Source organism: Psittacula echo (genome assembly GCF_963264785.1).
Source record: "Psittacula echo genome assembly, chromosome: 6".
Taxonomy (NCBI): Eukaryota; Metazoa; Chordata; class Aves; order Psittaciformes; family Psittacidae; genus Psittacula; species Psittacula echo.
Window position 1 is genome coordinate 79014001 of NC_137743.1, and position 16446 is coordinate 79030446.

A 16446-nucleotide genomic window follows, 5' to 3' on the forward strand; every position below is an offset into this window, starting at 1 on the left:
CTGGAGCTCACCTGCCTTCCGACTTCACCATCCTGGCCATCCAGCCCCACCGGTCCTGGCTCTCCCTAAGGGGGAAGCAAAACTTAAGTGAGAGGCCTGAGATGAATGGCACTGGGGAAATAGATTCAAGTCTCACACAACTGATCTTTCATGCTCTCACACAAGTTACTCAATATTCCCACGTCAGTGGAAATCCTAACAGCTCATGGAGATTTCACATCCAGTTTCTGAGCTAGTGCAAGCCAACATTTCAGTTCTTTGGTAAATGCCTCCTGACATTTAAGATGAATTTTTATTATGAAGAAAACAATGGGGTTTGAACGTTTTCCAAGTGTGTGAAGCTTTTTCCCAAAGGTTCCAGGTGAATCAGGACTGGTATCAGATCTGTTATCACCTGAACACTTCTATGTTCAGACCCACAGGAACATATGAAGTCAATTTCCAAGTACAAACTTGTTTCCAGTGAAAACATCCCCAAAGGCATTGTATAAAAATAGTAATGATAACTTTTCACACAAAACATCTTCTAAGCTCACGTGTTCCCAAAGAAAGTTTGCAAACCAACTCCTTCTCATGGAAAAGTATTCCTTCTGGCAGGCCCAACAGGTTTAGGAACCTTGCACCTTTTTGTTAACATCTTTTCTTCTTACTTTCTCTGTCCTATTCTATTGTAAAAACCAAGACAACAAAAGACAACAAAGAAACTTTACCATTTGTCCAATTTCACCCTTTTGGCCTCTGGATCCTCGTTGAGTATTATCAGCTCCTGAATCCCCCTGAAAGCAAAAGAGCAATGAGAAACATCTGTGTAAGTGGGACATGGAAATCAGGCATCAAGCTGCCCTGCCACGGCTCAGAACCAACTTTTCTTTTCCTTTTTGACTGAATTAGATAAAATATTGTTTTCAGATAGACACAGCTTTTCAGCTGAGAAATAATCACACTGAAGGAGAGGATGAAGGGGGATTTCCACAGAATGAAACACTGACTGGCAGGTTGGCGTCAAGAGGCCTGTGTAACACACACCACCTCGGAGCCTGTGCTCTGTCGCTGGACCTATCCCTGTCCAGTGGCACTTCTAAGCCTGAGTGCATGCTTGTTGATGAGCCCAGGACCGGTGGAAAGCGCATGGGAAGCCAAGGGGATACCTCAGCAGCATTTATTTACCGGGTCTCCACGGAGCCCGCGGTCACCGCGTTCTCCTCGTTCGCCTTTCACTCCCTTGTCACCCTGCGGGAGGAGACAGAGAGTCAGCAGAAAGCAGGCCTCGCCTGCCTTCAGTACCTCTGCTGCCGCGCACCTCTGCCCTGAGGAGAGCGCGGGGGCCTTCCATCCCCCCCGCCCAAATCCTCTTTTCACCACCATTTAGCCCCGTTATAAACGTGGTAAGAGCCTACCCTCCTTCCGGAGTATCCCTTCTCTCCAGAGGAGCCAGGCAGACCCTTGTCTCCCTAGTGAAGAAAAAATACTTCAGGCTATTTGCCGCTTTCAAGGCGTCCCTCAGATGTTTCAGCAGAACATCTCATTATAAATACAAAACCAGCTAAAAGCACTAACCTCTTCTCCATCAATGCCATCCAGACCCATTTCTCCCAGTTCACCCTGTGGAAGAGAGGCAAGGGGCAAATGCTCACTATGGGAAAGGGGCACAGGGAGGAAGGCTCTGTCCAGATGCTCACGCTCACTGCTGTGGCATGAGGAGGTAGCTCCATACCTTCTCTCCTGGGAATCCCCGAGAACCCTGCAGAGACCAGAAAAGGGAGTTACTCCATTTTGGCCCAGTTCACCGCTGTGGGAAGCAGTGGGGCAGGGGGACTGGGCCTGGGGGCAGACCCAGAGCCAGGACCAGGCCATGAGAGCAGAGCTTGCTGCACCAGGGTTCAACTGTCCCTTATTTCTCTCATGTCTTCCTCAGCTGCCTCCTCAACACTCATGCCAAGATACAATACATGCATCATGGAGTTTAGCCAGCTGATCCAATAAACCAGCTTACTCCTGACCCACAATTCTTGCTCCACTGGCTTCCTTTTCTCCCTACCCCTACTTTTATATGAATCCAGATCCAGGCTTGGTGCCTTTGTCCAAGGCTGAGCGGCTCTTTGAAGACACTCAGTATCTCAGCTGCAATGGGCTTGGTTCATGCACTCCTCTGCAGCCTGCCAGAGGATCCTGTGGTCAGGGAAAGTGGTAGGAAACATCCCCTTAACATTGCTGAATATTTCCCATAAATATTACAGATTTCACTACCTTTTCTCGCTCGTGGTTGCTGTCCTGAACCATGTGCTCAGGGTTCCTCTTTAAAGCAGCAGCCATGGCTCACTTTTCTCCCTCCTCCTCAACAGATTTCCATCCACACACCATCCCACCCCTGGGCCGAGACACACATTTCTTGGTGCTCAGAACAAACCCATCTCTTCTCACATCTTTCCCCTAGAGCCTGCACAAAATAGATCAGCCTTGTTTGCAGATTGAGCCTTGGTCGCAAGGCTACCCTTCTGTTCTTCATAGCAATGCTAAAGCTATGAAACCAGCTGGAAGCCTTGATGTTTGGCCAGGAGGACACCACCACTCAGGTGGATGCAGCAGCTCTTGTGTGACATCCTAAAGCAGCAGGAGTTGCCCTTGCTGGACTTTCACCAGCTGGACTCTGGGTCTGCTCCAGAAAGGCTGCTTCTGCACATACCTTGGTTCCTCTGTGCCCAGGGCATCCCTGGAAACCCTGTGTCCCATTCACACCGGGAGGTCCACGTTCACCCTGTTGCACAGAAGGGAAAACACAGAGGTCAGGGTTTGACTGCTAAGCATGTTTCTTCAGCTAACTGCACCTATCAGCAAGTGCAGGAGGTGGCTTGGAAGCACAGGACTAAACTTAGGATCAGATTTTGAAAGGCCAGTGCCCAGAGACCCCACCATCTCCTGCCCACAACCTTCTTCATGCACAGACCAACTCCAAGCCTTCATCCCTGAGAAACTTTCCTCCCAAGCTCTCAGCTATGAAAGAGCTTTACAAAACTTCTCCTTCAAAATAAAACAAGATAAACCCCTCCGAGCTCTGCAAAGATGTCTAACCCCATCCTGACCTCAGAGCCCCATGAAAACATTGCCTCGCACATGATATCTGACAGCAGCATTTGGCCCTGCCTGTGCTATTGGCAAAGCAATGAGCACCATCAGCCCCATGGCCTCAGCTTCACCTCCTGGGCGTACTGTGTGGAGAGTTGTTTATTCCAGGGGTGACGTGGGATTCATCAGGAGCTTGGATGAAGCAGTGCTAGTAAGAAGTCACAGGACTCACGCTGTCTGCCACTGTGATGGATCAAAACACGCCTTCCTGGTCCCATTCTTGGGCTAACTCAAATCTCTTAGTTGAACTGGGTACAGTTAACTTTAGCAGAGGCTGCAGCTTTACTGAAGTTGGGTTTTTACTGTGTTCGTAATCACTGTGCCCTGCTCAGAGATGATTGGGATCAGCTGTAAACAATCCTACCTGCCTTGGAGGAACAGCACACCGCTGCATCACATCAAATAATAGGAGCTACTGCCCCCATCATGCCTTCTTCACTTCCCAAGTTGTTCCTTACTGACCCAGGAGGAACTGCGACCAACAACTCAGGCCATCAGGTGGGAAAACACAAAGTTCTGCTTGCTTTCTCATCTAATCCAAGCCCACATCACAAGTAGAAAATATTTAGTGAAAAAGCCTCCATTATGGTGAGGTCCTTTATTTGAGCAGTACTGTACAGAGCAGGCACAATCACTTACCGGTCCTCCTTCATCACCAGGATAGCCTCCGTAGCCAAGATCACCCGTGGCACCCTAGAAGACAACAGAGAGGATTCTGCATTTCTTACATATGATCTCCCTCTAAACTGATACTCAAGATTTCCCCAGATTTGCACAAAGTGGCTGCTTGGTCACCTGTGTAAACAAGCTGAAGAGAGAAACCATCTCCTTTTGACGTCTCTAAATACTTTCACAAGACACTTCACTCCCTCCTTCTTTTACAACACAGAGCCTGTTAGTGATGGAGGAGAGCAGCTCTCAACCACTATGCATGGCCCCGGGACAGCTTTAAAATGGGGTACAAATGGAGATGAGCTTCCTGTTAGCATCACCTATTACAGTGTATGCAGCCTGCACAACACCCACCCATCACCACCATAGTGGACACTGACGTTGCATGAAAACGCCCTTCATACCCAGGTAAGTGACTTACCTTAGGTCCTATGGGGCCCGGCACACCTCTGTCCCCTCTCTGCCCTGAGCACTTGCACGGGACCTTGCAGCAAGTCCTCTCTGCGATGTTGTCCTGCAGCAAAATGCACATGAGACAACAAGGTGTTAAAACCTGGCAGAGTACCAGCACTGTAACTCCTACAAGCCCCTGAGTCTGTGCAATTGCTCCTGTGCCAAACTTAACATCAGTTCGATAGCATTCTGGGGTCCCTCTGCCCTGAAACACCCACAGCACACCAGGAGAAGGAGGAGTGTGTTGGCAGACTGAATAGGTTGCATGGTTAGGAAGCAGCAGTCAATTTTCTTTTGGACATCAGAGGCAAGGGTTTAAATAGGAACTGTGTGGGGCAGAATTTGTAGAGAGCATTTAGCTCAGTCCCCAGAGCAGTGCCGGTCACTGAAGAGAGCAATCTCATCTCCTAAGAAACATATGTGGAATAGCCTATAAGAAGGTCATTGCAGGGAATACTTGGCCAGCGACCTGCAGGCTGAGAGCAGTTTGTGAGCACACAACAAATGGGGAGAAAAGAAGACAGAAAGACAGAAAGGGATTCAGAGAAATCACAGCTTGATTTTGCATCATCCTATAAGAAGGAAAAAAATCACTTTCTTTGCCAAGTATATTGCTGGCTGCAAATGCTTCCTGCCAGCTTTGTACATTTACATCTTGAAAGGATTTCTTAGGCAACTGAATTACTTGGGGATGGGCTGAGGACTAGCTGTGATCCCCAAACCCAAGGTTTACTCCCAAGTGGCTGCATGCTGATTTGTGGAGAAGGGCCCAGCAAGGATACCACAGGGATCAGCAGTTAAGCCCAATCTTATTATATCTACTGGAAAAGAAGCTTAATGATACTGGTAACAGATGTGAAGTTGGGAGGAACTGGACATACCAAGCTTGATAGCAAATTTACCCAACAAACTTGAGAGGGACTTCATATATGGCAGAGAAGCAGAAGAAAGGATAACTCCTTCACCTGTTAAAAGTGTGTCTGAAATACAGGCAGTTTATCAACTTGGAGAAAGAAACCTAGAAAGCAGGGCTTCTGCAAGAGGTTTAGCACTGACAAGGCATGACAATGCATTACCCGCAAGGTTAAAAACCCAACAATATAAATATAGGTGGAGGGCGGTCTTTTTGGCACACCAGCTTTTGATGGCATCTTATCCTATCCCACTCAACCTAATCCCACACGCTGTAGCCTTGTCTGGAGTAGTGCTTCAGGCGTGGTATGAGACCAGGCAGCGCCATGGTCTGCTCTTAGCTTTTCTTGCTGTGGCATCTGTAAGAAGTGCTGATGTGAGGCAGGGAGGGGAGAGGACCAGAGCCAGCAGGGTGTCATTCAGCCTCGGTTCAGCCCCACAGGAGATCCAGAGTCAGCTTTCTTCCAGCATTACAAGGCAGCCCTGCCTGTGCCAAGTCACTTACGAGCTGTTCCGCCAGCTCGAAATCCAGATCCAGCAGATTGACTCGGAGCGGTCTGTTGTAGGTGAACCCGCGACCGAACTCCAGCTGCATCACTCTGTCAAAATCACTCACTCGGTCCAGCCCGACGAAGATGAGAGCATTGACACCTGAGAGGGAGAATCAGAAGGGGCTGTGTGATGGGGTGAGTGCTCTGCAGAGCCTGCACAACCTCCCCTGTAAGGATGGGTTATCCACTCCTCTGATTGCAAGTACAGCTTATCAGTTGAGGACAAGCATCTTCAAGCACATTCAGCGCAAGTTACCCAGGTGCCAGCTGGCAGCTAAATATCACAGGAAGGCAATAAAGAGCAGCAAGTGCATGTAGAAATCATGAAATCCTTATTCATTACTATCTAAAGCTGGAGGATTCATTAGAAAAGGTGGTAAAATGGGCCAAATATTAACATGGATTATAATCACTGCCCTGAAGAGTAAAAAAAAATACCTTCTGAATGCAAAGTAGACGAAGTGGCCTCCAGCTCTTCTATTGAGTCATCTACACCATCAGTGAAATGGATTATAACCTGGGAGAGAAACAAATTTATATCAGGACCCAGAACTTTTTGAGTACAAAACACAATCAACATGCAACCTGAAGGGCCTTCTTCCAAGGGATGCTTCATCTGAGAGGATATGGGGGAATCGCTACACCCTTTCCAGGCTATGAAGCTTTGCATTTCTGTGCCAGGTTTCTGTACATCATAACACACAGGTGTATGTTGCTAAAGCACAGACAGGGAAATACTTGGAAAGCAATAGTTTGCAGCCAGGCAGTGCTCATGGGTACTGGCTGCAGCAATGCTCGGCAATTGTCAGGAAAGGACCTTGACAATGCATCGGAAACTAGTGGTGCTTATGTCATCAACTTTATCATGAATACATTTATTTAATGAACGTTTTTAATTTATCATGATTTCACAGTTGCTTTACCAATTACAATACATCAGAGGTCAGTTTTCCTGGCCAACACCATCCCAGTGTCCTTCATTTTGTCTTACCTTGGTGGTGCCAGCGGGGGAGGATCTGAACTTGCTCAGGTAGGACCTCAGCGTATCAGCTGTGAGGAAATAGGGCCCTTGGGTTCGCATGCCCTGAAATCTCTCAAAGAGTTCAGGCTGGTACTCGGAGAAGTCCAGACCCTCCACGGGTCCCCCCCGAGCCTGGGCCATGATGGCTACCCTGACATTGGGCTCCTGGTTGCCAGTGCAGCTGATCCTCTGCATCTGCGTTATTCTGTTCAGCACAGACTCAACTCTGGACTCCAAACCTCTCTGGGAATTGAATATATTTTGGCCAGGCCCAACGTCTGAGACATCGAAACCAAGTATCACATCTAAGTCACAATCTGAAAGGGAAATGCAAAAAGAGAAGAGAACATCACCATTGAGCAATGTAACTGTTTTTCAAGTAATGACTTTCCCAATTGATTGTTCTGTTAGTCTTAGAATCATCAAGTGGTTTGGGTTGGAAGAGACCTTATAAGGGTCATCTAGTTCCAGCCCCCTGCCATTGGCACAGTCCTTAGAGAAGACTCTCTCTGCATCAGGCACTGACAACATTTGATCCACAAGTAAGTGCCTTCTACTTCGTTTCATCTCAGTAATTATAACCTGGGAAAATCTGCATTTCATTGATTTTATTTGATGTTTTTCTTGCACTTGTTGCTTAGCACTGGGAGGAGCTGACCAAGACAAGCCCAGCGGGAGTTTGCACTGTCTGCTTTTCTGCAGGAATATTTAGCGTGGGCTTGGAGCCACCCTGCAGCCATTGAGCTGCCCATTGGTCTGCAGCACTGGGAGATCAGGCTGCTGGATGCCTTCCATCCAGATTTAATGTCTTCTGCCGCTGTGTAGACTTTGAAATTGGAAGGTGTTTGAATTTTCTTTAGTATTAATCCCAGTGTCGCTGCAATCATGGTTACCACCAGCAGCGGTTTGCTTTCCCCTGTGCTCAGCTTTTCATCTTGGCTGGAGCTGATGCTCACGCAGCTCAGGGCTGCTGTGGCTCTCCTTCAGCTTCTCCAGAGGTTCAGGAGACACCTCTGCACAAAAGTCAGAGGGCTGAGCTGTGGTCAGTTATCCTGGGAGCAGGACTTGCCGTACTGTAGTAAGTTAAGCCAGCTGCTGGGATTCTGTCCAAAAGCAATACCAGCTCACTTACTCACCCCAATTCCCCTCACTTCACTTTTGAAGTAGCCAAATCATGGGATTCCTTCTTAGGGTAATTTTAGCTTAAACTACAACCACACATGCCCTAGTTTTTTCTCATATACCTGTCATGAGATCAAGTGGGCAAGAGAAATTCTGATTTCCAGCACACCATGCATGCCAGGGACCGAATGGCCAAGAAGCCCAGCTGTCTTGTTATATATACAGTAGGCTGAAGCACAAGGACAGGCAGCTCTCATACCTAAGGTTTGAAGCCTACCACCATGCTCATGGAGGAGATCTGAGCCCATGCCACACCTCAGGCTATAGGCAAAGCAGAAGAGAAGAGAAGTCCATCAACATCACTGGATATTAAAAGCCACCCTCAGGAATGGCCTGAGCACATTATGAGAGGATGGCGCTTACCTCTTGTAACGTCCGTTGTTCCTGGGCACAGTTTCTCCTCCATAGCAGCTTCCAACGTAACTAAAACCTGCTCGTTGAGCTCAGACAGCTCCTGGGCTGTGGATGCTCTGAAGCTCATGGCACTCTCACTGGCCAACCTACTGACTTCCTTCAGGTCGATGTTTCTGACGCCTACTGCAAACACCTTGACGCCTTTCTGTGTGATTTCCAAGGAGGCACTTGGCCCATCATCTGAGGACTTCCCGCCCGTGACGAGGAAGGCAATCTGGGGTACTCTCTGGTCGATTCTGCTGCCAGCCTCCTTTACAAAGTGCTTTGCCTGGATATGCCTGATGGCTGCACCGGTGTTTGCCACTCGTCCACCTTTGTAGATGACTTTGTTGATGGCATCTAAAATCTGAGGTTTGGTGGAGTAGTCCTTGAGGAAAAACTCATCAGTGACATCTGAGTTGTACTGGGCCAGTCCTACCTGGATAGAGTCACCATCCCTATAAATGGCATCCACCACAGAGTAGACAAACTGGAGAACTTCTTGGAAGCTATCTCTCCCCAGATTGATGGAGCCATCCAGCAAAAACACTATGTCAGCCTGCTTTTTTCCTCCTGGAAAGATTACAGAGAAAACACAGCTGTTAATAATTGTTAGCAGCATTCATACTATTTATGATGCTTGGTGCTTTGTGAAGTGGCATTGTGTTTCTCTCTTATTTAGAATAGATATTAGGCAGAAGTTCTTCCCTGTGAGGGTGCTGAGGCACTGACACAGGGTGCCCAGGGAAGCTGTGACTGCCTCATCCCTAGAAGTGTTCACGGCCAGGTTGGACAGGGCTTGGAGCAAGCTGCTCCAGTGGAAGGTGTCCCTGCCCGTGGCAGGGAGTTGGAGCTGGATTATCATTTAGGTTCCTTCCAACCCAAACCATTCTATAATTACATATACAAGAAGAAAGGTTTTATACAACATTTACTACACTTCACACAACATTTCTTGGTTTTGTGATAGACACCCTCATCTTATTTCAAATTTAATTCTATTCTTTCATACACTCAACAAAGTCATCTTCTACGTGTTCTTTAAATGAATGCAACTAAAGCGTTGGGATTCAGAAAGTGTTAATACGGAAACATTTCATATGGAAACATATGGAAACATTAAACAAATTTTATCTGTGCTCTGTCCAGAGAAGTCTACAGGATAAACAGGAGTCTTACCAGGTCCTAGAAACCCAGGGGTTTCTGTTGTAGGTATTGGAAGCTCTTCAAGAATACTCTGCACCTTCTTTTCCAAAGTTGGGAGTCCTGTAAAGTCCTGCACCACAAGTACACGCTCAGGATCATTGGTAATGACCTGCAACTGGTTCCTGTCCACATTCCTAGCTCCGACACCCAGAGGTTTGATGCTCGTTGATGTGATCACATTAGCAGGCCTGTTCACATCGTCCTGGGACCGGTCTCCAAGGATGAGAACGAGGTGCTGGGGCACTCCATCTTCTATCCTGCTCCCTGCAGACTTGATGAAGTAGTTCTTCACCACGAAATCTAGGGCTTTTCCAGCATTCAGAGGGGACCCTCCTCTAAGCCTCAAGCGGCGGATGGCTTGCAGGACAGCATTTTTGGACTTGTGGGTCTTCAGGTAGAACTCGGGGAAGACAGTACTGCTGAACTGCACCACACCAATCCGCACCTTGTTTGGCCCAACGTCCAGCTGCTGAACAATTCTGCTGATGAAATCCCGAATGTGAGCCAGCCCATCGGGCCTGACGCTGTCAGAGGTGTCAATGAGGAAGACTATGTCCTTTTCATCACCAGAAATGTCTGCAGAAATTAAGCAAGAAGAGAGTAAATTATGTGCCAAGTCCTTGCTTAAGCTGTGCTGAAGGATTTTTGTGCTATATCTGTTGTGTGATGTAAAACTGCAAAGCATATTTTAGACAACTTTAGGCATGGTGCTTTGAGAAGCCTCTTCAAAAGAGTTTGTGTGCAAGTGTGTATTAACAATCTGCCTCATACTCAAATTGTGCATTTCTCAGAGCCTTATCTGGTTTGTTCATTAACACTCTTCTCTGGATTTGTCAGTGTTTCCAACTTCATTTTGCCCCAGATTTATTTCTCTTTCCTGGACAGCTGCTAAATGGGAAGAAAGAGTTGTACATATTGTGGTATTTGACTTGAATCAAAATAGGTAACATACTTAGGCACCTGACTTGAAAATCACAAGTTATAATGCATTTAAGTACTTGGGTCAAATTTCTATGTATCTGACAGTTTCCCTCTAAAACTGTACATGTGCTGCACGTCTGCTTTTAACCGAGGAAAACCTTGGTTTATAGAGAAGGCATGAAAAGTTATTTACACATTTGGGCAAGATTTATTTGAACAGCAACACAGAAGCAGCTGGTGTTGACAGAGCCTTACCTACAGAAGGTGGCACATCTCCCAGCAGCCTTCTGATTTGGTCCCCTGTCAGGGTTTCAATAGGAGTCAGCAGCTTCTGCTCGAGGCTGGGCAGTTCCTGGAAGCTGGAGACTTGGAATACATAATCAGGACTAAGGGAAATCTGTACCATCTCCTCAGGATCCACATTCTTGGCTACCACCATAGGTGCCACCCCCACTTGTTTCACTTGGAGTGATGGGTACTCCAAGTCATCGTCTGACTTGCGGGAGGAGAGGATGACCAAAAACTGAGGGACGCCTTCCTCTATGCGGCTCCCGGAGGGCCGGGTGAAGATGGTCTTTGCCACAAACTCAAGGGCCTCCCCCACGTTCACCTGCTGGCCACCCTGTGGCCGCAGCCGCCGCACAGCACTCTGCACTTCATCCTTGGTGGAGTGCGCGTTGAGCAGGAACTCCACATGCGGATGCTCGCTGAACTGGACCACCGAAATCCTGGTGGTGTCAAAGCCCACATCCAGGTTGTTCACTATCCTTTCAATGAGGTCACGGATGAGGTAGAACTCCTGGGCAGCATAGCGGGAACCATCAACCATGAACACGACGTCCCTCTTCACACCCGCTGCAGGAAGGAAGGCAGTGGTCAGAAGATGCATCGCACATTGCTTATGGAGAACAGCTAAGCTCATTATCTACATCACTGGCCCACGTCTTTGGCCATGGGGAGGATGCTCATTGTTTCATTGCTTGTGATAGCTCCTGTGGCTTTCAGCAGGTGGGAGATATCACAGAGACAGGACCAGTCTGCTAGGCACATCCACAGGGAGTGCAAGAACAGCAACTTCCAGAGCAAAAGAAGCAAGAGGGAGCAGGGGAAGCCTGCAACAATTCCTTCTGGGATCTCCATACAAGGAAATGTAGCCTGGTGACATTCCTTACTCAGAGCAGGTTTCCAGGCAGTCCGGGGCTGTTTTACACTCGGTACCACCCCTCTATCTTTGTGTTTATCCTCTAAGAAAGCTTCTCTATTATTCTCTCATCTTCTGCCTTTCCAGGGTAAGTTTTGCTTCCTAATACAATGTTTTCTGCAGTGATAATGCAGGACAGAGCCTCAATTATTGCTGAATACCACACTGATAAATGGGGATGGAGGAAATCAGTCTGGCTCTGAAGGGAAGGTACTGATAGAAGGGCTTCAAACGGACTGATCTGGGATGCATACCCTTCACCCTAGGCATAAGCTGGCTGGATTTCATTCTGAGCGAGACCAGAAATGGAAGATCTGATCCTTTTCTTGATGCCTGCTTCCAGCTTTCCTTCCCCCAGTAAATGCGTGTGGCAAATGTAACACACATCAGCAGGTCTTACATTTAGTAGGAAGCTGACCTTGATTTATAGCGGTGTGAAGACGTCCCTATAGCATCTAAATGACGCATTTTCCATTCCACAAGGAATAGCATGGACTTAAAATCCATCACAACTTAAATAAGATCAAGGTACTAGCATTTATTTTGTGGATCTTCCATGCAGATACAACAAGGATGACCTTGCGGAACTGGGCTTAAAGGTGGCTCAGGTTAGTTACACAGCTCCTACCAATCCTAAACTGCATCAACAGTGAGACCAAGATGGACTTGGGATCTTAGCTGGGACCGCTTGCTTTTCTCAGTTTGTGTTGCAACCATGATGTTATTAAACATCATATTTTGCTGCTGGCTCTCGGTGCAGACACAAACATCTTCTCACCTGGGCTGGGTGATGTAAAAACCAGATCAGGGGCAAGTGACTCTATCTCTTTCTTGGTCAGGCGGATGACTCTGTTGGAGACGACCTGCTGCACTGTATCCAGCTGGCTGAAGTCAGGCACAGAAATGGCAAAATCTGGGAGGAAGGAAATGGTCTGTAGCTCTGTGATGTCAGCATTTCCAATCCCAATGCCAAACGGCACGGTGCCACTTGTCTTCAGGACCACCGAGGGCCTCCTTACATCATCCTGGGACCGGTCAGCAGTCAGCAGAATCAGGAACTGTGGGACGCCTTCCGCTATCCTACTGCCGCTCGACACAGTGAACACATTCCTGATGAGATAGTCGAGGGCTGCTCCAGTGTTCAGAGGAGATCCTCCCATAATCTTCAGCTCCTGGATGGCACTGATGAGATCTGCTTTGTCTTCATGGGTGTCAAGTAAGAACTCGAGTTGCACGCCACTGCTGTACTGTGCAACGGCGACACGGACTTTGTCACGACCGATATCCAGGCTTTCAACAACTCTTTGGACAAAGGTCTTCAGTAGAGGGAAACCTCTTCTGACACCATCTGAGCCATCGATTAGAAACACCACATCCTTCTTCTCACCTCTCTCAACTACTGTTTGAGACAAGTAAGGGAAGGGGGGAATAATTAAGATTCTCTTTTGCAGTGATTATTATTCTCCACATACATTGAACTGAAGGAGTACAAAAGCTCAGGGAAGGGAAACTGAGGAGTCAGGACGTATGGTTCAGTTCCTTTGCCATCAGATGCAATCACTGGTGAAGAGGCAGATGGGTGGAAGTCAGTGGAAAATGCTCGGCAACACGTGCCATACCTTATCCACTGAGTCATAGAATCATAGAGCCATAGGAAATAGGGTGCCAAGGGACTCTGGGTGCCATCTCCTACTTGAGGCTGGGAGAAGCTGACTGCTCCCAAGGGGCCTGTGAAGCTGGTACATATGGCTTTGCAATATGCAACAGGAGTCTGGGGCATTGCATACTGCAGACAGGGTGCTTGCAGGGAGGCAGTGAGAGATGGAGAGCTTTCCCGAGGCATCACTGAACTTAGAAATAAATAATCCTTCTCATGCTCATGCAAAAAGAAACTTGCTGGAAAAGACATCCAAGTGAAAACCGTGAAATCTTTTCTAAAATGCCAGACACTGGAGATTATTTTTTTTTTAACTGATTTTTTTTTCTTTACTAACTTCAAGCACAAAAAAAGAGATGAATTCTGACCATTCTTTTTTAAAAACAACACAAACAAGACTGAAATGCCAAAGATTAGAGAACTGTTGACACATTCTGCTATTAACAGAATTGTAAAGCTTTGGCTCAGTCAAGCAGAAAGCATCACTGCCTCTCAAACAGCAACTGACGGATGGTATCTCCAAAAGCGACATTGGCTTGTTTATAGCAGGGTCAAGTGGGACAAGCAGGAGCGCAATCTGCCCCTCTGAAGAAAATCTTATGAATAATGGAGTTAACAAAAGCAGTTGAAGACTTAATGCAAACTTCAGATCAAGTTTATTATTTAAGAGGAATGTTGGAAACTTGGTGGGCTAAGGCATAGGACTGCAATGATAATATAGCTTGCACTGAACCATGCAGATAGGAAGAGGCATCAGACATTGCCTGGTGCATCCCAGGTTCAGACACTTTTTCTAAGGTTCAGGAGCAGCGGAAGAGAATCCTATCAAAAGTGTCTGATAGCAGATGAAGAAGAAAAAATATGGGTACTCTTACAAGGTGTCTATCATGTAGCCAAGAATATTAGAAGTACGTGGATGCAGCTATCTGTGAGCAAATGGCACAGTTATTCACAGTACTTGGTGGTCAGAGGGATTCAAAATGATCTTGACAAGACGGAAGTGGCTTGAAAAGGAGGGAGCAGCTCAAGAGCACTAGTCACACTAGTCTATGTTGAGGCAGAAGCTGCACAAATATGGGAAGGACAATGACTCCACAAGGAAAGGATAGGGTAAGAGATGACCAGTGGATACCATTATTACACTCTGGTCAGGATGATGTTGGAAAGACAAGGGTGAAAAGGTAGAAAAGACCTACAAGACCTACAAAGAAAGACTGAACGAGTTGGGTATACAGCTGGTGACAGGAGGACCAAAAAGAGACGTATGTGGCAAGCTGAAAGTAAATGTCACACAAAACATGGGAATGAGCTGACTTCTGTATCCTCCTTGAGCTGAAGGAGATGTAAAAGGCTTAAACTATGACTAGGAAGGCAGACATTTGACATTAAGAAAAAGTATCTACCGATACAAATAAAAGCAATCAAACAGATTGATTATAGAGGCTGGGAAATCTCCTCCACTGGAGGATTTTCAGGACAGATTAGACCCATGTCAGCTGGTTCTGGACAAGAAGATCCTGTTGGGGACAAGAGTATGTAGCAGATGGCACACTGAGATCCCTTCCAACCCTATATCTTGTTTATGTTTCTATGATTCTAAGTCCATCTGCCTAGGACTTGTATAGAGAGATGACATGGATGTTATAACACACTTCTTTCTCCCCACCTGCTGTTGGGAGGTAGGTTAATACCGAAGGTAGGGCTGCCTTAGGAAATCACACAGCTGGACCTGCATCATTTCCAGTGCCACAATGTGAATTTATAATTGTGGCTATCTGATTCTTTTTATGACTTTTTTTTTTTCTTCAATTAATCCACACTCATCTATGGAGGCTGACGGTAACTGAGCCAAGAGCATCTGATTTACTGGTGCATAGGTACAAAACATAGAAACTGCTGTCATATCCTGTAAGAAATAATGGAGTGGAAGCAAATCCAGCGTGTGCAGTGCTCCTTGCTCCTTACCACTCCTCCAGAAAAGGGAGGATGGAAAGAGAAATTGAGACAAGCCTTTATTTGCTTCTTCTAGCCCTTGGGCAGCACTGCACATGAACTTATGTGAGATCTCTGGGGCAATGGCTCCGCGGTATTTCAGGTTTCTACCATGTTTTATACCCCAGTAACAGCACCAACTGCAGCTCTTGCAGCTGAACACAAGATTTTTTCCTTGCTCATCTTTAAAATTCAGTTTGGACCTTCTTTTCCGGATCAGGGTCTGACCAGAGGAGCAGTTTCTACAGAATGGTTTTAAACATCACCAGACCCAATTGTCCCAGTTACCAAATTGAGGGGGTCATATAAGTGGTGTCTTTCAGCCTTTTGGAAACCCTGGGAGTCCCTGTACCTGTTGGCTGAAGCTGGATAGTTTTCAAGAGGTTGACTATGTCTGGCTGAAGCTCTGAAATCCGAGGGAGGGAGTCGACATTCAGGATGAACTGTGGGGCATACACGATCCTTTCCAGCTCTACGGGGTCAGCATTTTTGGCTTTAATAACAAAGGTCACAACTCCTGCTTGCTTCAGAGCATCTGACGGTTGCTCCACATCATCGGTTGATCTCCCAGCAGCAAGGAGGACCAAAAACTGAGGAACTCCTTCCTCAATCCTGCTTCCAGCTTCTTTCACGAACAGCCTTCTTATAGCCTCATCCAGTGCAGCTCCAATGTTCAATTGCTTCCCAGTTTTTATCCTCATTCTTTTCACTTTGAGAAGCATGTCTTGCTTAGATGGGAGTTCAGCAAAGTCAAATTCAACTTGGATGGTGTCACTGAACTGAGCTACAGCTACTCGTGTGGCATCAGGACCCACGTTCAGGTCAGAAATGACTTTGTGTACAAAGTCCCGGACAGCAGGAAAGCTACCCAAGAGGTTGGCTGAGCCATCAATCAGGAATAAAATATCTTTCTTGCTTTCTAGAATAAATTCACAAATGAAAAGAGGGGAAAAACAGAGATGAGGGCATTTTTCTTCTCAAACATCATCCTAGAAACATCTCTGCAAATTAGCTGGGTTTCAATACGCAAAGTGAGTGATTTTCATATACCAAAGTATTCAAAGGCTACAAGACTAAACAGCACCTTTGACTTATTTATCTGAGGAAGAAGGGGAAACAAGAACACCTCTGCCCTAGGATTCACTAAACTTAGGCACCAGAT

At 46.8% G+C, this 16446-nt stretch overlaps 1 protein-coding gene across 2 annotated transcripts in view; it reads right to left on the reverse strand.

The window, feature by feature from the left end:
• COL6A3 (collagen type VI alpha 3 chain) overlaps nt 1-16446 on the reverse strand; it is a gene marked incomplete at both ends in the record, with an annotated part of 50521 nt that overhangs the window by 19445 nt on the left and 14630 nt on the right. For both annotated transcript variants that reach the window (XM_080621811.1, XM_080621810.1), the window contains 17 exons: nt 12-65; nt 711-776; nt 1168-1230; nt 1398-1451; nt 1558-1602; nt 1715-1741; nt 2684-2755; nt 3763-3816; nt 4217-4309; nt 5666-5811; nt 6150-6228; nt 6703-7049; nt 8278-8880; nt 9487-10089; nt 10690-11289; nt 12414-13034; nt 15637-16203. In XM_080621811.1, coding sequence (XP_080477937.1) covers nt 12-65; nt 711-776; nt 1168-1230; nt 1398-1451; nt 1558-1602; nt 1715-1741; nt 2684-2755; nt 3763-3816; nt 4217-4309; nt 5666-5811; nt 6150-6228; nt 6703-7049; nt 8278-8880; nt 9487-10089; nt 10690-11289; nt 12414-13034; nt 15637-16203 — 4094 coding nt within the window. The remainder of the gene's footprint in view (nt 1-11; nt 66-710; nt 777-1167; nt 1231-1397; nt 1452-1557; nt 1603-1714; nt 1742-2683; nt 2756-3762; nt 3817-4216; nt 4310-5665; nt 5812-6149; nt 6229-6702; nt 7050-8277; nt 8881-9486; nt 10090-10689; nt 11290-12413; nt 13035-15636; nt 16204-16446) is intronic.